This window comes from Entelurus aequoreus, linkage group LG11 (genome assembly GCF_033978785.1).
Source record: "Entelurus aequoreus isolate RoL-2023_Sb linkage group LG11, RoL_Eaeq_v1.1, whole genome shotgun sequence".
In the NCBI taxonomy this organism is placed as follows: Eukaryota; Metazoa; Chordata; class Actinopteri; order Syngnathiformes; family Syngnathidae; genus Entelurus; species Entelurus aequoreus.
In genome coordinates this window covers 48053240-48075755 of record NC_084741.1, presented here as the reverse complement: position 1 = coordinate 48075755, position 22516 = coordinate 48053240, and the positions used below count along the sequence as shown (strand labels likewise).

General features: G+C 39.5%; 1 protein-coding gene across 5 annotated transcripts in view; it reads right to left on the bottom strand.

The window, feature by feature from the left end:
• Nucleotides 1-22516, bottom strand: part of LOC133660186 (triple functional domain protein-like) — a 251212-nt gene that overhangs the window by 73373 nt on the left and 155323 nt on the right. For all 5 annotated transcript variants that reach the window (XM_062063430.1, XM_062063425.1, XM_062063427.1 and 2 more), the window contains 3 exons: nucleotides 6144-6339; nucleotides 5055-5221; nucleotides 1028-1147 (listed from right to left, as the gene is read on the bottom strand). In XM_062063430.1, the coding sequence (XP_061919414.1) occupies nucleotides 1028-1147; nucleotides 5055-5221; nucleotides 6144-6339 (483 nt within the window). The remainder of the gene's footprint in view (nucleotides 1-1027; nucleotides 1148-5054; nucleotides 5222-6143; nucleotides 6340-22516) is intronic.

Genomic DNA, 22516 nt, shown 5'->3' with positions numbered 1-22516 from the left:
CATCACCTCGCCTGGTTATTGACTCCAACCCAGAATATTACACTGCCCATACCTACGCTCCTTCAAAGGCTATGCTACTGGCTGCAAAGCATTGCACTTTCAAACACAACAATGAGTAGAGAGGAGTGTTATGTGTGTATATGTGTAAATAAATGAACACTGAAATTCAAGTATTTATTTTATTTATATGTGTATATATATATATACAATAAATATATATTTATATATAGCTAGAATTCACAGAAAGTCAAGTATTTATATTATTTATATATATATATATATATATATATATATATATATATATATATATATATATATATATATATATATATATATATATATATATATATATATATATATATATATATATATAAGAAATACTTGAATTTAAGTCGATTCTAGCTATAAATATACTCCCCCACCCGCTTAATTTTTACTAGGGCTGTCAAAGTTAAGGCGATAATAACGATTAATTTGATTTAAAAAATTAATAACTTGACAACCCTAATAAATATATATATATATATATATATATATATATATATATATATATATATATATATATATATATATATATATATATATATATATATATATATATATATATATATATATATATATATATATATATATATATATATATATATATATATATATATATATATATATACGTATATACAGTATATACAGAGGTCAACAAATGATGCTGGCTGAGTTCAACTGCAATTACCACAGATAAGTTAAACAATATGCCTTTTTCTAAATGGACAGCCACCGCATGAAGGACACCTAACATATGCAAGAACCTATAGTAGTACTGCAAGATGTCATTCATGTTGCCAACTACCGTCATAAAGATCAGCGCTGTCATCTGTAAAGGTAAATAAACGTGTTTGTTTAAACAACTGGTAAATAGTACACTATGTAAAGTTGTTTATGGATACAACATACATTTGCAACTGCAGACAAAAAAGGCAAAAATCAATTCAAAAATATACTTCATACTTTACTTTTGCTTGGTTTTTACCTCAATTGCGTGTTGAAATTGTTCATGCTCCTTCTGCAACAGCTCGGCCTCTTGTAATGAACTGGCCGTGATCAGCCCGGCGTTCAGCATGGACTCACCATTCCGGATCCAACCCAGCACCTAAAATGCACACACAAAGTGGCAACATGAATACAATCTCTAGTGAATGACACTTATATGTTAATAAACATACATAAAGGATATACATTCACACAGTAACATACAGTCACAGGCCCTTCATTAGAATCCAAAATACTGCCTGTATAAATAAAATATAGTTTTATTATATTATTTTATTTTTATTATAATTAAACGCATGTGCATTGTTTTATCATACTGACAGGCATTTAAACACTACTGCAAACTATAACCACAATAATACATATACTGTTCACTTAATACACTTCATCAGCATCACTCAAAATGTTTTGTAGAGGTAGAATTTTGGGCATCTCTCTTGGATTGGATCTCATTCAATTGTGCAGGTTTAGCAAATGTGACCATGCATCGAGCGTCCTAGAAGTCCGTATTTTCTTGCATACTATCAATGTTTGCACCAGTTGTACATCACAAACCCATCCACCTTCTACCGCTTGTCCCTTTTGGGGTCGCGGGGGGTGCTGGAGCCTATCCCAGCTGCACTCGGGCAGAAGGCGGGGTACACCCTGGACAAGTCGCTACCTCATCGTAGATACAAAACAATAAAAACACATGATTTTTCTCTCACTGACTCAACGTGCACACCTGCTGTGCGGGTGATGCTCCGAATGAGACTGCCAGAAAAATCGATGATGTAACACAAGATTAGATGCCTGCGTCTCTCTTAAATTGCAAAACCTTTCTTTGAGTGAGCTAACCCCTCTCCAACTTCAGTAGCAATATTGGGAAGAGTTTCAAAAATGGTGTGTTGTGTAAACACAACTAACAACAGAAAATATCTTGAAGAATCCAAAGCTGCAGAGGTAACAGTGTGGGTCACAACGGTATCACACTTGAGCATCAAATCACATTTGTGATCCTCTTGTCATGTTGATGCCAGTGCATCATCAAGAGAGTTTTGCTGTGTTAATCTGGGTGCAATTTATTTTGCTTTCATTAGAATGTTGGCTGTGATGCAGCTAATAAGGCCTTGCTCTGAATGATTATCCATCAATGTAATAAACATTGCATTCTTGTCATGTTGACAATTTACTTAACACATGAATAAATGTATCTATGTACTTCTAATCCACATAATGTTCATTGTGACCGTCTTATTCGTATTAGTTTTCCAAAAACCTTGTCTACAATATTATTTGGGGGGCTGATCAACTAAGATCCTAAATAACAATTGTTAAATAGTATGTGTAAACAATACATTAGCACATACTATTAGTAGGTGTGTTGTAGGTGATCTACTAAGACCGCATGCACAATTAATAACAAATGCAAAAGTGGTGCAGACCGCCTTATTTAACAGAGGATATTGTATGTACTGCCAGCTATCACTATGGAATCATGCTCCAGTCTGTGGTGTTTTGCAATGTTGTGGAACATGCGGCATTCATTTTCAGTTTGCTACACCTTTTCTCGGCTACAAAGAAGCGCTCCTCCAACTTTCCTTGGTTCGACGGAATCCATTTTAAAGCACGTCGAAAGTTTACTCTGGAAAATGTCGGCACTGATCCAGATACAAGAAAATGCTGCGTTGCAAGAGTTTTTTTCCATACACCGTAGGAGATATTTAAATTTGTTTTGTTGCATGCTGGCTCCAAATCAGACCTTAAGTCATCCAGAAGCTCGAAAATTGCATTGCTGGGATAGACAATATGTCTATTATTATTATTTCTGATTGTCCAAATATGTTGACACAACACAAAAGATTCTCTCTCTCTCCATCGTTCTTGCCACAATGGATGTCAGTTTAGTACATCTGATCACCTACAAGAAGTGATGATAAAAGAAAAACATACTGGGATGGTTTTCTGCACAATTTGCCCTAAAAGCAAAGAAGAACATTTGCGAGGTCAAAGATCAGTGAAGTTGGGCAGTAGCAGCTGACAAACAAGCTCTCTCTCTCTCTCTCTCTCTCTCTCTCTCATGTCAAAAGTGTTTGATGGGGTTGATTCAAAGGTTCTTAAGTTTTTGCACACCAGATGTACCCAAGCATGCCTTTATGGACATGGCTTTGCCTGCTGGGGCAGAAAAAGCCTTTCCTGAAAAGTAAGAAAACTAAAGCTTACCATGGTAACGTAATATTTAATATTTAAGTCCATATAGTGCTGCTCTCATGGCCTTACTCCACATCTAATCATAGACTACAGTACAGTACTTGACCCTTCTCACTGCCTCTAAATCAAGAATAATACAAAAACTAGAGACAGAGGAGAAACATTGGCGAGAGGTGAGTCATCAGTGCATGGTCGTGTACAGACAGAAAAGCCTTTTAGCTGCTGTGACATCATGTTAAGCTGTGGCAAAACATGTTATTAAAATCGTGTGAACACCCAAATGCCCGCCTCCGTAACACATCGCCAAGCCACACAGCCTTTTTTATCCAAATTTTCAAGTGTCAAACTCTCTGAAAAGGTGTAAGGTTGTCCTAAATGCCTTTAAGTAGGAATGTTTCCAACAACATTTTCTGCATCCGATCCCGATCTGATTTTTTGGCATGAGTTCTTTGACAATAAATCATACAACTGCAAACATTTTATAGCAAGTAACATTTTTGTGAAGCTTATCTTATTAAATTTAGAATTTGCTAGTATTGATGTAATACCAATGCTTTGTTAAAATAGTGCTACAGAATGTTACATACAGTTTTTGGAACAAAATTAGGTGGATAGTGCACAATAAATAAACAAAAGCATAAACTACTATTGGCTTCCATTTAAATCATTTGGGCTTTGCCCTCAAATCCTTCCTCTATCTACAGCAGTGATAGGCAAACTGCGGCCCGCGGGCCACATCCGTTCCGTTGGTGTTTTTAACCCGGCCCGCCAAATATTTTAACAGAATTGAGCAAAGATCTCTGTTTTTAGAATTTCCACAACAAAATTGATACTAGACTTCCATGCGAAAAGGGTGATCAACAACACTGCTCCCACTAAAAGACAATGTAAGTGTTAACCCTTTAATACCATTTTTATGTTTCTTTGATGTTCTGATTTGACATTGTTGAAAATGTATGTATTATGATTAAAATAGCCCATGTTTGAGAAGCTTACTCTTAATTCCAATAGATATGATATACTTTGAAATACATCATGTGCTCGCCCGGCCCGTCTGTCAAATTTCAAAAGCTAATGTGGCCCATTAGCCAAAAAGTTTGCCCACCCCTGATCTAGAGACTTACTCACTGAGTTTGTGAAAAAATAATAAAAATGACTACAAATTTATGTTGTAATGATAATAAGTACAAGAAAAGAAAATTACCGATGTAATCACTTTAGTATGGTTTATATACTCATACTACACTAGGTATCGATAGTATCGACATCTGGATCAATCACCCCTACTTTACATTGAAGCTTTAGCGGTTAGCTTCTTGTGTCCTCCCGCTCAGTGTGTTTGTGTAGCATGCTTAGCCATTTTTTTCTATCTAGTCCTCCAGTGATAAAGGTACTTAAGATAAGCTTTGTTTATTTTCTACTATTGTGGTGAGGATTAGTATCTTAGAAAGGGCTTTGCAATGTGGATAGACGACACGTTCGTTGCAGCTCGCTCTCATATTCCAGTCGGTGTTCTGGCAGGACGCGCACCTTCCTGGAATTTATGCGACTTCTGCATGTGGATAGCAAGGAATATGGAAGTGTAATATTGTCTCCCTGAGTGTGCATCCCTTTCATGCAAGTACAATCTTTAGCCATGCAAACACGAGGACACAGCTCCGGCAATGAATGGCTGGCCTCGCAGCTCATCAGCCGATTGTTGTTTAGTTAAAAAAGGCTGATATCTGCCCATGATCCGATCTCATCATTGGGATCGGGCATCTGTACCTTTAAGATTAGTGTGTCATCGCCTACCCCCTTCATATTTGAGCATGTACCTGTTTGACCTCAGCCTGGAGGTGTCTCAACTGGACACACTGCTCCAAATGTCGCCGGTGCTGCTCAGCCACCACATCCAGCTCCTGCTGCTTCTCATGGAGAAACTCCAGGAGATCCTGAACCCGAGTGGCCATGTCCACATCTCGGTCACATAAGAGTTCTACGCCTGAACAATACACAGATAACATGGCATACTTTTGTCAGTAATAATTCACATTTGATTTCAGTGATTATCAATTTATTGACAGCTCGTTTATTATAGAATGTAAATGGAAAAATATATATGGATTGTGAATAGTCGTATCAAATTCTGAAACTGGGCACGTTATACTTTGTATATGTATACTGCCAAGCAAGGGTTTTATCCAAAATTCTCCCTTTACAAAGACAACAATGCAATAATTTACAAGATCGACAACAAATGGGTGGTAACAGACTTTACATCCATCCATCCATTTTCTACCGCTGGTCCCTTTTGGGGTGGAGGGGGGGTCGCTGGAGCCTATCTCAGCTGCATTCGTGCGGTAGGCGGGGTACACCCTGGACAAGTCGCCACCTCATCACAGGGCCAACACAGATAGACAGACAACATTCATACTCACGTTCACACACTAGGGCCAATTTAGTGTTGCCAATCAACCTATCCCCAGGTGTATGTCTTTGGAGGTGGGAGGAAGCCGGAGTACCCGGAGGGAACCCACGCAGTCATGGGGAGAACATGCAAACTCCACACAGAAAGATCCCGAGCGCAGGATCGAACCCAGGACCTTCGTATTGTGAGGCAGACGCACTAACCCCATCTCCCACCGTGCTGTTTACAATTGTAAAATATTTTTTATATTGTAAATGGATGGATGAATGGTAAATAAATATTGATCGATTGGAAAAAAATAATCTGTTTAAATTGTCATCTTTTTTCATTGCAGCATTCATTGGTGGAGCATGACTATTAATGGTAAAAAAAAGTTTTTTTGTGCCTTATTATTCCTAAAAAATTATTACCTCTGCATTTAACACAGCTATCACACACGAAGACAGCAGCTTTCAAGCCTCAAACGTCGGACTTGTATATCCAACGGTTCACTCACCTGATGCCTGGACCTCTGTGACGTACTGCAGTAGCTCCTGGCCTTGGTGGATGACGTCGAAGGTGAGGTTGTTCATGGTGAGTGCTTTGTCCGCGTGATGCTGCAGCCTCTGCTCAGCCAGCGTCAGGTCCTCTGTGTCAAAGTCACTCATCTGCTGGGACAACTCCTCGTTCCATGACTCCAGGTCAGAGATGATCTGAGAGCGGGAAAAATAAGAATGTGTGAAGGACAAGAGCGGCTCAAGCTGGGAACCATATTTGGAAACCTTTATTGTTCAAAATGGACATTACACGCCTCACTAGAGCCACTTCCCGTCAAAGCTGCTCTGAGTGAAAGACACTGACCAAAGGGACAAGTCGCCCAGCAAGTTTACGATCAGGCACGTGTACAGATAGACCCCTCGTGGTGCAAAGAACCTGCCTTTTTGTCCTGCATCAGAAATGTGCCCCTTCTGCTGGAGCCCTTTTTTTCTTCATTAAAAAAACAACAAAAAATACTATCTGTAATCAATTTCTCTGACAGGGAATATATTTGAGATATTGTGAAAATACCTGCCCAAACTGCTTAATATGCCACACCCCTGCCCCTCCTTCTCATGTAGTGTGCTGGGCCTTGTCAAATAGTGGGAACATGCTTTATCAGTATCCTGCTTCAAACCCCCTTCCGAAAAGCTGTGCACTCCATAACGCGCTCATTGTAGCCATTAATCCTGACTTCCTCATTTTGATTAAAAAATACATCAGCACAAATTGTTTTATTTGTTCATGTGTACGTAGGTTAAAGTGTTTTTTATATATTTTGCTCCTAAGTTATTGTTGTTGATCAATTTGAATGTATTATTATTTATTTACTTTAATTGTATTTTATTTTTCACTCTCAAACGGGTCAAGTCGGTCAAAAAAGGTTTACACTTTAAATAAGGATTTTTATAATGTATTTTAGGCAGATTGCTGCACTTTAAATCTTTTATGTTACAGACTAAAAAACAATGTTAAATTAACTTATTCTTTGTTGTAAGTTGATCTATATTTCTTACTTTTTTTGTTTTCTTTAATGTTGACAAAGATACATTGTTATAGACAAAAGATATTATTCATAGTCGTGGCCAAGATTGGGGGTGAAGGCAAAATTGCATAACAGCAAATAATTGAGAAGCACGAGTCTACTTTCACACGCAGCACCAGACAAAAAGATAATAACACTCATCAAACACTTGTTTGGAACATCCCACAGGTGAACAGGCTAATTGGGAACAGGTGGGTGCCATGATTGGGTATAAAAGCAGCTTCCATGAAATGCTCAGTCATTCACAATCAAGGATGGGGCGAGGGTCACCACTTTGTCAACAATTGGGTGAGCAAATTGTCGAACAGTTTAAGAACAACATTTCTCAACGAGCTATTGCAAGGAATTTGGAGATTTCACCATTTACAGTTCGTAATATCAAAAGGTTCAGAGAATCTGGAGAAATCACTGCACGTAAGCGATGATATTACGGACCTTCGATCCCACAGGCAGTACTGCATCAAAAAGCAACATCAGTGTGTAAAGGATATCACCACATTGTTTAGTTAAAAATTAACCACAACATTAGTGTAGCTGAAAACATAACGCCACTAGACCAACTTTTCCTAACAAATTACAAAAACAACTCAAAGCTTTGTCCAGTTGACTGAGGTTTGTCATGTTTAGTGAGGGAAGGGAGTGCATACCTGTCAACATTTCTATTTCAATACATGGGAAATTTCTTGGGAAAATGGGAAAAATAAGGGTTTTTCATTGTAACTATTTAATATTTCGCTGCTCTAAAAATTAGACAAGTTCACTAGTTTTGTTTCAGTTAAAATCTGAATTATTGAGTTGAAAGGTGGGTCTTAATAATATACAACAAATATACCTCACTAGACTCTCCTAGCTCAACTTAAGACCCACCTTTCATCTCAATAATTCAGATTTTAACTGAAACAAAACAATTGAATTTGTCCAATTTATAGTACAGAGAAGCTATTGTTAAATTATTTGCAATGGATACCCCAAATCTTTCCATAAATGTGTACACATTTATTTTTTGTTTTTTGTATTCAACCATAATTACAAATGTGTTTGTTCTAATTTGATTTTGTATTTGTTACTATATAAGTTGAAAATATCCTGCTGTGACCCTATGTTCTGTCCAGAAATCTACATTGTAAGAACGCCTGCTTATTAGTAACCCCGAGAGTCCAAAAAAAGTCTTAGTATTAGTCTTAGTAGTACTAATCCAGCGCTCTGGAATGCCTTACCAGCAACAGTCAGAGATGCCACCTTGGTAGAAGCACCACCTTAAAACTCATCTAGCTTATAAATAGACTCTGTTTTAGACCAGTTGACCAGCCCCCCACCCAGATCAGAGGACGTCGTTGTGGTTTGTGCAGCCCTTCAAAGCACTTGTGATTAAGGGCTATATAAATAAACTTTGATTGATTGATTGATTATCCTAATAACAATCATATCAATATTGGGGACGGCGTGGCGAAGTTGGTAGAGTGGCCGTGCTAGCAATCGGAGGGTTGCTGGTTACTGGGGTTCAATCCCCACCTTCTACCATCCTAGTCACGTCCGTTGTGTCCTTGAGCAAGACACTTCACCCTTGCTCCTGATGGGTGCTGGTTAGCGCCTTGCATGGCAGCTCCCGCCATCAGTGTGTGAATGTGTGTGTGAATGGGTGAATGTGGAAATACAGTCAAAGCGCTTTGAGTACCTTCAAGGTAGAAAAGCGCTATACAAGTATAACCCATTTATTATTGTTTTGGCTTGAGCACCTGACCCCCAAAATCTGCGTGCACGTTCCTGTTTATGATGGTATCAAAAAGTGAAATGGAAATATTGCGTTTGTGAAAAGCGATGTTGCTGTCCAACCACACTTTGTTCATCAAATTACTGGAGCTGATTGCAGGAGTCGGTGTTATTATGTGAAAGCGCACACAGTTACAGCAATTTCACACCTTGCTGGGTTCTGTGTGATAGAGATGTGCAAGAATATACAGATCTACTGTGCAAATTTTGACACAAGGCTGTTGACAAAAGGGTTATTAACCCTAATATAACCCTTTTTATTCAGAAAGGCATATACTAATATTATTTTTGTTTTTATTCAGTATGCTTTGTCTTCTCCACCCTGTTTTCAACTTTTTAACATTTTGAGATCTTGTTTGATTAATCGTACATTATAAATTAAATGTATTATTATTATTATTATTATTATGAGATATTAGAAGTGTTTCCCTATAAATGGATGTATAGTGGTAAAACACAACAATTATTTGCTTTGCTTTTTGACTGATGTGAACCTTAAAGAATGTTTGGGGTTAGACCAAAATGTAAGGATTTCATGGTGAACATCAATGCATGTGAGACTAAAGGCCTACTGAAACCCACTACTACCGACCACGCAGTCTGATAGTTTATATATCAATGATGAAATCTTAACATTGCAACACATGCCAATACGGCCGGGTTAGATTACTAAAGTGCAATTTTAAATTTCCCGCGAAATATCCTGCTGAAAACGTCTCGGTATGATGACGCCTGCGCGTGACGTCACGGATTGTAGAGGACATTTTGGGACAGCATTGTTGCCAGCTATTAAGTCGTCTGTTTTCATCGCAAAATTCCACAGTATTCTGGACATCTGTGTTGGTGAATCTTTTGCAATTTGTTCAATGAACAATGGAGACAGCAAAGAAGAAAGCTGTAGGTGGGAAGCGGTGTATTTCGGCCGGCTGCAGCAACACAATCACGTAGCCGGTGTTTCATTGTTTACATTCCCGAAAGATGACAGTCAAGCTTTACCATTGGCCTGTGGAGAACTGGGACAACAGAGACTCTTACCAGGAGGACTTTGAGTTGGATACGCAGACGCGGTACCGTGAGTACGCATGAGCTGCGGCTTCCAAACATTTGATCAATTGCCCGTACGTGCGTGCCGCTATGTGCATGTCACGTACGTAACTTTGGGGAAATATATGTGCTGTATGAACTTTGGGGAGGTGAACGGTACTTTGGGCTGTGGGATTGAGTGTGTTGTGCGGGTGTTTGATTTGTATTGGCGGGTTATATGGACGGGAGAGGGGAGGTGTTTGTTATGCGGGATTAATTTGTGGCATATTAAATATAAGCCTGGTTGTGTTGTGGCTAATAGAGTATATATATGTCTTGTGTTTATTTACTGTTTTAGTCATTCCCAGCTGAATATCAGGTCCCACCCACCTCTCACAGCATCCTCCCTATCTGAATCGCTTCCACTGCCCTCTAATCCTTCACTCTCACTTTCCTCATCCACAAATCTTTCATCCTCGCTCAAATTAATGGGGAAATCGTCACTTTCTTGGTCCGAATCGCTCTCGCTGCTGGTGGCCATGATTGTAAGCAATGTGCAGATGTGAGGAGCTCCACAACCTGTGACGTCACGCTACTTCCGGTACAGGCAAGGCTTTTTTTTTATCAGCGACCAAAAGTTGCGAACTTTATCGTCGATGTTCTCTACTAAATCCTTTCAGCAAAAATATGGCAATATCGCGAAATGATCAAGTATGACACATAGAATGGACCTGCTATCCCCGTTTAAATAAGAAAATCGCATTTCAGTAGGCCTTAAGAGATACTTTTACAAGCGTCATCTTTAAAGGCAGTGTAAAGCATGCACACTCAGCTGTCTCAGTCGTAATTCCTGTTATGAAGAAAAACACTGCACCCTCAAGCCAGACAGCCACCTTAATTTGACACGGCACAATGTCTGCCATAAAGTCTCACTCTGATGATGCAAGGTGGGTAAAGCAGATGTCAGTGCTTGTCTTTAACTACATTCACACTGAATCATGACACACAGTGCACTTTGGCAGCATCAACATGTGTGTCTCAATGGAATTTTGTTTCCACTATTCATCACGTTCTGTAACTTGTTAAATTGTCCAAGGAAACATCAATCTTTAATGTGAATTTTATTCCAGTGTATCACTGCTGGTCTGCAATGTACTGAAGCAGAATGAGTCTAATGCCAGCCAAGAATGTTAAAATAATATCTAAATAGCAGACATTTATCCATTAAAATATGGAAAAGTTGCTGATGGTCTGTTTGGTGGTGAAGCAGCTGGGAGGAGATACCAAAGAATTGAACCCTCCAAAGCACATGGTGTACATTAATATTGCATTACTTCATAAAACTATTGTAGTTGTGACTAGTAAATTATATTGTGTTGTTTTATACAATAATTCTTATCTAAACATTTGTTTTCTTTTGAAAAGGCATGTCACATGTCAAAATTGTGCTGTTTTGGGGGGCTAGAGCACCAATTAAATTGATTTGAGGGTGTACACCGCCTTCCGCCCGAATGCAGCTGAGATAGGCTCCAACACTCCCCGCGATCCCGAAAGGGACAAGCGGTAGAAAATGGATAGATGGAGACATTGATTTGAGATACAAGTGTTTTGAGTTAAGAGTTCCGTCACATTACCTATAAAGCTTGTAAGTTGAGGTACTACTGTAATAGAAAAAAACCCGTCCTATATTGTGTTTATAATCATGAGGTGGTGACTTGTCCAGGGTGTACCCCGCCTACCGCCCGAATGCAGCTGAGATAGGCTCTAGCACCGCTGCGACCCCAAGAGGGACAAGCGGTAGAAAATGGATGGATGGATGGACATTGCATGTAACTGCTTTGATACCTTTCAAAATGAAATAAAATATCTGCTATATTTAAGTATATGTCCATCTGATAAGTATGGTGTTACCATGCACTAAAAATGTATGTTTACATTAATTGTCCATTGCAGTAACATGCCTATACAAGGTACTCACTCATAACTGCAGTAAAACTCGATCTGTTGGTATAAATGAAAATAAGATGGTTTTGCAGCTGTCCGATTTCCCTCAGACATGGTCATTTTCTAACTTTACAGTTGTATGTGTTTAAAATCATATACAGTTTAATATAATGCACAATGTATGTGCAATATGCACTATGACTTATGATATAACACATTACTTTACACTGAGGAATGCCATGTCAAGGTGATTGAGCAATTTAATTTAGTTTGTTATTTGAAGTGCACTCATGTAATTAATTGCCAGGAGCTGCTGCTTTATGTGTGCACTGGCATGATGTAGGTGGTTAATTATGTCATGCAAGTGTTTTGTTCGAAATAGGGTCACAGTGTAATGCAGTGCTGTAACTTAATTGTTGAAAAGAACACAGATATAATGAAGATAATCAACTAATGCCTAAAGAAACTGGTCATTGGTTAATACAACTAAAGCCAAAATAGTGCTTAAAAAGGAATATATGGAGGAGTGACTGGGAGAAGAACGTTTTTTCCCCATTATGTTTAGAATTCTTTTTTATATTCCTAATGGTTATTAATGGACTCAATCTGTTTTCCCCCTTTTTTTAAATTATAATCTTTATGATCCTATATATTTTATTACAGTTTGTTCTCTTAAATTCAATGTGTCCTGACTTGTGGTGCAGCTATCGGTTATTTAGTAATCAGGTAATCAATCTATTGATTAATTTGTTCGATTAATCGAGTAATCAGACAAAACACACCGTATAGCCTCAATGGGAGAAAGTAGTTTTTCTGCTTGTCATAATCTTCATTTTTTATGATAAATGCACATTGTCAACATTTTAAATTGCACTTTTAACATGTCTGCATCAATAAAAAATGTTATAATAATGATCGCTGTTTGTCGCCCCACAGATCACTGCACCCAAACCACCGCGCTCATGTGCACACTATTTCAGCGGGCATGCGATCTTAAAGTTGATCGACTTAATCCTTTCCTCCATTTAGCAAATGTTGTTTGTTTGCCAGTATTCAAATGCTAAGCCTTTGTGCTCTTGTAAGTTATATCCTTATATTCACACATCCCAATTACCCATTGAAATATATAGGCTCTGCAAACAAGTATTGCATAAAATTCAGACAAGCCCATTGACCTATGTTTGTAATATGCATAGCAAAAACAACTGCATGGTTAAAACTAATCCATTTCCCCCAAACCACAGACATTGCTGGTAGGTCTTCACCATCCATTCAATATGACAAAAAAATTTGGATTTTCCACTTTTTCCAACAAAGCGCTTTATTTGCTCTGTTAGAGTGTGACAAAGCGCTTTGGGCATTTCGATTCACACCAGAGAGCAGGCTAAGTTTCCGAGGGCTCAGAGTAATCTTATCAAACTGCCCCAGCAAATGAATACAACACCCTTAACATTGGACGATCATTTCACTTAACTGGCAACCGAGGGAAAACTCACCAAACACTCATCTGTACTCCTCCCTCTTCTCCGTATACAGTTGAGTAGAACGCCCTCGGTGTGCAAAAAGACCATATCATTTGCTGTTAGTGCTGTGAAGTCCAACAGGAAGTGGAGAAAGCTCCTTTGACTCTTTTCTCACAGCAGTGTGCAAAAGATACAGAGGGAATCATCTCAAGAAATCAATGGGGCAGCCTGTCTCACCTTACCTCAGACACACCCCCGTTGGAGGTAATGAGGAGTGCCATTGTGTGTGTGTGTGTGTGTGTGTGTATTTGTGTGTTTTTAGAAGGGGAGGGCAAGAAATACTGTTTTTTCCTTTTTCTTGTCACACTTCCAATGCAGAATGAAAAGACCTTTGCATTTATTTTGAAGGGTTAGACTATATTGGCTACTTTTCAAATACAGAGATATCAACCGTAATTACAAACGCGTTTGTTCCAGAGGTGGACTTCTATGTGGCTGTGGTAACCTACTCAGTGGCCTAGTGGTTAGAGTGTCCGCCCTGAGATCGGTAGGTTGTGAGTTCAAACCCCGGCCGAGTCATACCAAAGACTATAAAAATGGGACCCATTACCTCCCTGCTTGGCACTCAGCATTAAGGGTTGGAAATGGGGGTTAAATCACCAAAATGATTCCCGGGCACGGCACCGCTGCTGCCCACTGCTCCCCTCACCTCCCAGGGGGTGATCAAGGGGATGGGTCAAATGCAGAGGACAAATTTCATCACACCTAGTGTGTGTGTGACAATCATTGGTACTTTAACTTTAACTTTAACTGTTGGACATGCATCAGGCGGAGTGCCCCAGGGTTCAGTTTTTGGGCCCAACATTTTTCCTTGGTACACGCTTCTACTTAGGGATGTCGTTAGGAATTGTGAAGGTACATTGCATTGGGAAAGTATTCGCTTCACTTTCTCCACATTTTGTTATGTTACAGCCTTATTCCAAAATGGAATACCCAATAATGGCATTGTGAAAGCATGTTTTTTTAATTCTGCAAATTAATAAAAAAATAAAAAATCACATGTACATTAGTATTTACATCCTGTGCTCATTACTTTGCTGGCAGTAATTACAGCCTCAAGTCTTTTTTAATATGATGCCACAAGCTTGGCACGCCAATCTTTGGGCAGTTTCGCCTATTTCTCTTTGCAGCACCTCTCAAGCGCCATCAGGTTGGATGGGAAGCGTTGGCTTTCATCCAAGATGTCTCTGTACATTGCTGCATTTATCTTAGTCTAGTGAGAGAGATGAATAAGCATGTGACATAACAAAATGTGGAAAAAGTGAAGGGGGGGCGAATACTTTCCAGATGCACTGTATCTCATACCAAATGTACGTGGATGACATTGAGTTATACATCTCGTTTAACCCTGATAGAACACACAAAATGGATATGCAAAATGATTGTCTGACTGAAGTTAAAGACTGAATGGCTAGTAATACTCTTCAGCTGAATGCTGCCAAAACAGAGGTGTTAATCGTTTTAATTCCGTCACGTGACTTCTTCCTGGAAGTGGAAAACAGTGGTGGTTAACCAAGCCAAAGTGGCTGTTGTGCAGCAAGCAGCGCATGAACTCTCTGAGTACACATGGGGCCTAGATAGTCCTGCAAAAAAATCCAACTATACAATCGAAAAGATCCATATACTTTATTAAAAAAAGATTTGTCGAGTGATATCAAGGATTATCCGTCGGTGGAGTTCCCAGACATATTGTTGCGGCGACTTGCTTATGAGGGCGTGGCTGCTGTTTCTTTTTAGCGTGACAGCATGCGCCGTGCATGCAGTTGACAGTGTGCGTTATGTGGGCGCGTGAGAAAGCAAACTCCAGACTCACTCACCAAGAGAGCACTGCTAAGCCAAGTCTCCGGCTTGTATGATCCACCTTGCCTTGTGGCCCCTGCAAAACAAAAGGGAGCAATCCTGGTGAGAAGAGCTTTTCAAGAAGCCAAGGATGCCGCCTTATCTGAGGGTCTACGAGAAGACGCCATAAAACTTCAACTGCGATTCACCAGACCTCTGACACTTCCAGTCCGTCAGTCTTTCCCATGACTGTCAAGTCGTCGGGGGGATAACTGTGATGAAGAAGCAGCCAGTCTGCGCCAGTTCCCACGGTCCTTAGTGGCCGTCAATAGCTCTGGGGTCGACAGGTCCGTCCATGTTGTCTGTCCAGGATTTCCGTGGTCTTCCTCGCTTCCTTCCACCCTCTAGTGTGCCCTGCATGATGGTCTTGCACAGGGTGTCGTGGCGGAATGTGTGGCCGAACCCACCTAATTTCCTTCTTTTGACTGTTGCAAGCAGGGGTTCTTGGTGACCAACGAGTCTTTCGACTTCACCTCGCACATACTCATTTTTCCCTGCGCAAAACCTGATGGCATCACTTTCTCAGACGACAGCAAGCATGCATATGGCGCTGTGATGTATCTTCACTGGAGCTTTAGCCATGATGTTGTTGTAAGGCTAGTTGAAGCGAAAGCCAAGTTGACCCTTTTCGACCACAAAGGAGATCATGTGAAGGCGGAAATGTGTGGTGCTGTTTATGCTGCCCGTCTAAAATCTTGCTTCCAGAGACACTGCCGAATCCAAGCTGAAAAGTGGCAACATCTTGTTGACAGTCAGATCGTGCTGGGTGCAAAAAAAACGTGAGAGTTACAGCTATCAAACTTTCTCTGCAAACAGAGTTGGTGAAATCCAGAGCAGCACCAATATCCAAGATTGGTGGTGGATCCCTGGCCTTGCAAATATCGGAGACCTCATTATGAGGGGTGCTAGCCTTAAAGATCTAACTGAAGACTCCGTGTGGCAGTCGGGCCCCGAGTTCTTACATCTTCCTGAGGTTGAATGGCCACAGAAATCCTCAACAGAAATCGCTGCTCAAGCCAGAGAACAGAAAACAAAACTCCAAAAGAAGGCATTCATGGCAGTATTGACCAGATCAAATCCGAAAAGGCGAGTTATAAGCAAGAGTACAGTCCAAGAAAAGTCCAGGAGACCACTTGCAGGAGTAGCAGTTTACAACCTGGTGGATGAAAAGCGCTTCAGCAATCCGTCAACGCTAATGAAAACAGTAACGTTGACCCGGAGAGCTGCCAAAAAGTTTCTGTGTAGCAAAGCCACCAAAGCAGCAAAGTGGGAAGCAGTTCCCCTAACTGGTGTCATCACAGTCAGCAAAAGACAGGATGCATTTAGAGACCTTTGCCTGGCAGCACAAACAGCAAAACAGATTGACTAATTGTCTACAAAGACCAAAAGAGTGGACTGTTACTGAGTGGTGGAAGAATCCAAGCATTTGGAGAGGACCACAAAGCTGTTCATTTACTACCCTTTCAAGTCTTAATCTCTACTCTTCTGGCCCGTGAAGTATATAGCAAAATACATGACGGAGTAGCAGGAACCTTGCTGACGATGACAAGAAAAGTACGGGTCTCAAAGTAAGGATTATTGCCTAAAAGGTCGTCAACAAGTGCATCATCTGCAAACAAGTCAGAGGGAGAACGGGTAAACAAATTATGGGAAACTTACCAGAAAAGAGGACAACAGCAGCTGCACCATTCAAGTTCAAAGCCATTAACCTGTTTGGATCGTACCATATAAAAGATGATATCAAAAAGAGAGAGACCATGAAAGTCTGGGGTGTCGTGTTCAGCTTCACGGCAAGCCGAGCCAGCCATGCTGAGTTGAGAAATCAACTGAGAGCTTTCAGTTTGCCTATCAAAAGTTTACCGCAGTCCGAGGCCATCCACAGAAAATATGGTCCGATCCTGGCGCAAACTTTGTTTTCACAAAACCTGTCCTTTAAGCTCTCTATGCTTTCCTGGCAAGACAGGAAAAAAAGACACTTGAAGAATAAATTAACAAACAGGGAACGTCCTGGTCTTGGAAGATCCTACCTGCTGACTCACCACACCGAAACGGGGCTGCGGAAGCTGCAGTACGGATCACAAAGAGGGCGGTATAGAGTCTTGGTAAAGGCATACTTGCCAACCCTCCCGGTTTTACCGGGAGACTCCCGGTATTCAGCGCCTCTCCCGATAACCTCCCGGCAGAAATGTTCTCCCGACAAACTCCCAGTATTCAGCCTAAGCTGGAGGCCACGCCCCCTACAGCTCAATCCGGACCTGAGTGGGGACAGCCTGTTTTCACGTCCGCTTTCCCACAATATAAACAGCTTGCCTGCCCAATGATGTCATAACATCTACGGCTTTTAGAGAGTAGAGTGCACAACTGCGCACACAACAAGGAGACGAAGCAGAAGAACGAGGAAGTTACAGACATGGCAACAGCGTCGACGAGCAAGATGAAGAAATACGCTTGCAAGTTCCAAAACGAATGGAAACAAGAATTTCAGTTCATCCAGGACAGTTCGAAGGGTAAGGGGTATGTATGTTGCCTGTACATTTTGTAGAACAGACTTCTCCATTGAACACGGTGGCCGAAATGATATACTCAGTCATGAACGGAGAAGTTAAACAGGACAATACTGCCATCTACTAGATAGCCTCTGGAACACTGAAATTCAAGTATTTATTTTATTTATATGTATATTAAAATAAATATATATATATATATACATATAGCTAGAATCCACTGAAAGTCAAGTATTTCATACATTATATATATATATATATATATATATATATATATATATATATATATATATATATATATATATATATATATATATATATGAAATACTTGAGTTGGTGAATTCTAGCTGTAAATATACTGCCCCATTAACCACGCCCCCCACCCACCACCCCCCACCTCCCGGTATCGGAGGTCTCAAGGTTGGCAAGTATGTGGTAAAGGTGTAGATCTCTGCTATAGTGAGTGTTAGACAGCACTCCAGCTTGCAGCCAACCTTGCCAACGAGAGACCCATCAATGCCAGAGTTCAGAGTCAGGAAGGCAGAATAGAGTATATCTCACCAAGTACCCTGTTCCTCGGCCGAGCAACACAAAATTAAAGTTAAGTTAAAGTACCAATGATTGTCACACACACACACCAGGTGTGGTGAAATGTGTCCTCTGCATTTGACCCATCCCCTTGTTCACCCCCTGGGAGGTGAGGGGGGCAGTGAGCAGTAGCGGTGGCCGGGCCCGGGAATCATTTTGGGGATTTAACCCCCAATTCCAACCCTTGATGCTGAGTGCCAAGCAGGGAGGTAATGGCTCCCATTTTTATAGACGTTGGTATGACTCGGGTTTGAACTCACGACCTACCGATCTCAAAGTGGACACTCTAAACACAAGGCCCTTCAAAAGATTGAGAAAAATGTGGCATCAAATTGATCGTTTCTGGAAATTCTGGAGCCAACTTGCTGGTCCCAACCGGTTTGTCCACAGCAAATGGCATACAGCAGCACGGAATGTGACTGTTGGAGATGTTGTTTGGCTGTGCGACCAGAACGCATGAATAGAACAAGCTTGGAAGAGTCATCTGTGTGAATCAGAATTCCAGAGACATTGTTAGATGGTTTGAGTGTCCCCAAGCCAGTGTGTTCCAGTCCAGAGCTCCAAGGCAGCTACCAAGAGCTCAGCATGTGCTGAAAAGAGCCCCAGCACCATCGTGACGTCAGACGGCTCGTCGTCACTGTTCTAGCGGAGGATGGAAGCATACCAAACCATCAGCACAAGGACCCGGAGCTTGCCTAAACTATGTACGATCTACCCTGCCACTGTCCGACACTGCCAAGGAAGGATGGAGTGGGAGGTGTTGCTGTGACTTGCTTATGGGGGTGTGTCTACTCGTCTGTAGAACGTGACAGCATGCGCCGTGCATGCAGCTCACAGCATGCGCCGTGCAGCCGCGTGCACTGCAGCACGCTAGTGCGTACTCCAGCACATGCAAGCAGATGTCAGCAATCAGCTAGAATCAGCGGCGCGTCTCACAGACATGCTTAAAACGTTGTATATTTCATTTGACTGGTTTGCAGCAAAAGTAGGAGAGCAACACACAAATGCTGAACTGATTTAATCAACTAAAACACTGTGTAGAAAAAGGACTCAAACTTTAGAGGACTGCCGGTAAGAAACCAGGTTTGGTCATCTGTTGTGAAATGTATATGTGGATCAGGGGTCACCAACCTTTTTGAAACCAAGGGCTACTTCTTGGGTACTGATTAATGCGAAGGGCTACCAGTTAGATACACACTTAAATAAATTGCCAGAAGTAGCCAATTTGCTCAATTTACCTTTAACTCTGTTATTATTAATAATTAATGATATTTATCTTTGTGGAAACACTGATCATCTTAATGATTTCTCACAATAAATATATATAGAAACAGATAAATATCAATATGCAACACTTTATTTTTATATTTTCTCTAAGTGCCCATTTTTCAAATTGAACATTTTCAAATGATCACTTCTAAGACAGTCTTGTGAAATCACAATATCCCATTTTAACTAGCTAGTCACTAACATTTTTTAACAAATCATGAATTACTTTGCACCATGTTTCTACAAATAATAACTCATGTAAAATACAAAAGTAAACTCTCAAATTTTTAAATCATGTCACACTTTGAACTGGACACCAAATCTGTTATCTGTTTCTTTGTCAGTTAGTGGGAAGCCTGGCATTGCATGCTGTTAACTAGTGTGTTGTACTCTGGTGTGTAACTTGACACTGCAACTCTGAGTGAGTCTTGCAGAGTCTTGCATCAGTGAGGCGTGTTCTGTGTTTGTTCTTGATGAAGTTCATGTCAGAAAAGGCTGATTCACAAAGATAAGATTTTTCCTCATTGTTTGCGGAACCTTCTTAATCTTTTGGACATATTTTCACAGCAATCTGGCCTTAAGCTTAATTATGATAAATGTAAAATGTTAAGGATCGGAAATCTAAAGGGAACGTCCTTTCGAATGGAATGCAAAGTGCCTGTTTTGTGGAAGGATGGACCAGTTAACATACTTGGTGTTGTTGTCCCAGAAAATCTGGAAAATCTAGGCTCAGTAAATTATGATAATCGACTAAGAAAGCTGGACAAAATTATGCAATTATGGAAAGGGAAATCCCTAACCTTGTATGGTAAAATGTCTATTGCCAACTCGTTAATTATTCCTCAATTTATTTATTTGTTTTTGTCATTACCAGCTCCATCACAAAACTTTTCTAAGATTTATGAGCGGAGGGTCTTCGATTTTGTCTGGAACGGCAAACCAGAAAAGATTAAAAGAAAGGTTTTGTACAAAGAGTATGAATATGGGGGCCTGAAACTTCTCAACCTTGAAGCTATGTGTCTGTCTTTAAAAGCATCAATTGTTCCAAAGATGTATTTAAACATTGAGTGGTACACAAATGTCCTGTTGGACAAAAAACATGTACTGTATCAAAAGAAATTGTATCCTTTTTTACAAGTGATCCCCTCCCAGAGAGTCTGCTGGGAAACATGGCGGGGTTCATAAAGGAAACAATCCACTCATAGTGGTGTTTTCAATTTTATGTGCCAGAAAAAAGAGACAATATTTTGCAGCAGTTAATATGGATGAACTCTAATATTGTAATAGATGGAAAGCCTTTCTTTTGGAAAAATATGTTTGAAAGAGGAATCATTTTTGTCAATGATATTATCAATGAGAATGGTAAAATTATGAAGTATGATGAATATAGAGCTATGTATGGTGATGCTTGCTCAAGCTTTTCATTTTATCAACTAACTGGAGTAATTGGGAAAAGATGGAAACAAATAATTAATTATGGAACTACTAAATTATTAGTTTGTAAACCTCTAATAAGAAATTCTAGTTGGCAAAAAGGAACTAAAATAAATAGAAAAATATATAATTTTTATTTAATAAAGAAATCTTTGAAGGCTGCCTCATACAACACAAATGGAAAATGGGAGGACTTTTTTGACTGCCCGTTGCCATGGGATGCCATATTCAAACTAATCTATAAAACCACTATCGATGTGCAAAATCTTTATTTTCAAATTTAAATTATTTATAACTTCTTATCCACAGGGAAAATGTTAAAATTATGGAATATGACATAGTCAGATGATTGCCGATTTTGTTGTCAGGAGCCTGAATCCACCCTGCATTTGTTTTGGTATTGTCATATTGTGTCTTTGTTTTGGGTGGAAGTTGAAAAAATGTGTTTAAGGATTGGTTTGTTTATGAAGCTTAATGTGGTTTCTGTTATTTTAGGAGAGTTCATTGACAATCATGATTTGGTCAATTTAATTATAGTACTCGGTAAAATGTTTATTTTTAAGGCCAAAAACAGATATTCACTTAGTATTACTTTCTTTAAAACATTTATTCAGTATTTTCTAACTTTAGAAAGTTACATGGTTGAAAACGATAATGATGCCAAAAAACATTAAAAAAAAGATGAGAAGTCCTCGAAGGCTTATTTTGAAAGTATAATTATGTTTATAGATTATATGATATCTGTTGTTGTGTTCCCTAATTTGAGTGACCTGGACATAATCTGGACTGTACATAAATGCTTATTTTGAAAATTTAATTTTGTTTATAAATTATATGCAATCTGTTGTGTTCCCTAATTTTTTTCTGTGTACATGAATGAAGGTGTGTGTTGCTGAGTCCGACTTGGACATTATCTGGACTGGGCCTGGTTTAAAAAACCCTTTAAACAAATCTAATTTCATTAACAACCTGGTCTGTTGAAGATAAGGCCCTTTTTTAAAAAATAAAATAAAATAAGATAAATAAATAAAAAACATTTTCTTGGATAAAAAAGAAAGTAAAACAATATAAAAATAATTACATAAAAAATAGTAATTAATGAAAATGTTAGTGGACCAGCAGCCTATACAATCATGTGTGCTTCAGGGACTGTGTCCCTTGCAGATGTGTTGTCTATGTTGTGGGAACCAGAATATTGGTAGCAGAAAGAAATAACCCCTTTTGTGTGAGTGGGTGTGGATGAGTGTGCATGGGGGAGGTTGTTTGGGTTGATGCACTGATTGAAAGTGTATATTGTGTTTTTCTATGTAGATTTAATTTAAAAAGTAAAAAAAAAATAAAAAATTATTTATTTTTTATTTTTATTTTTATTTTTTTAATTTTTTTTTTAGAACAGGCCCGCGGGCGACTCATC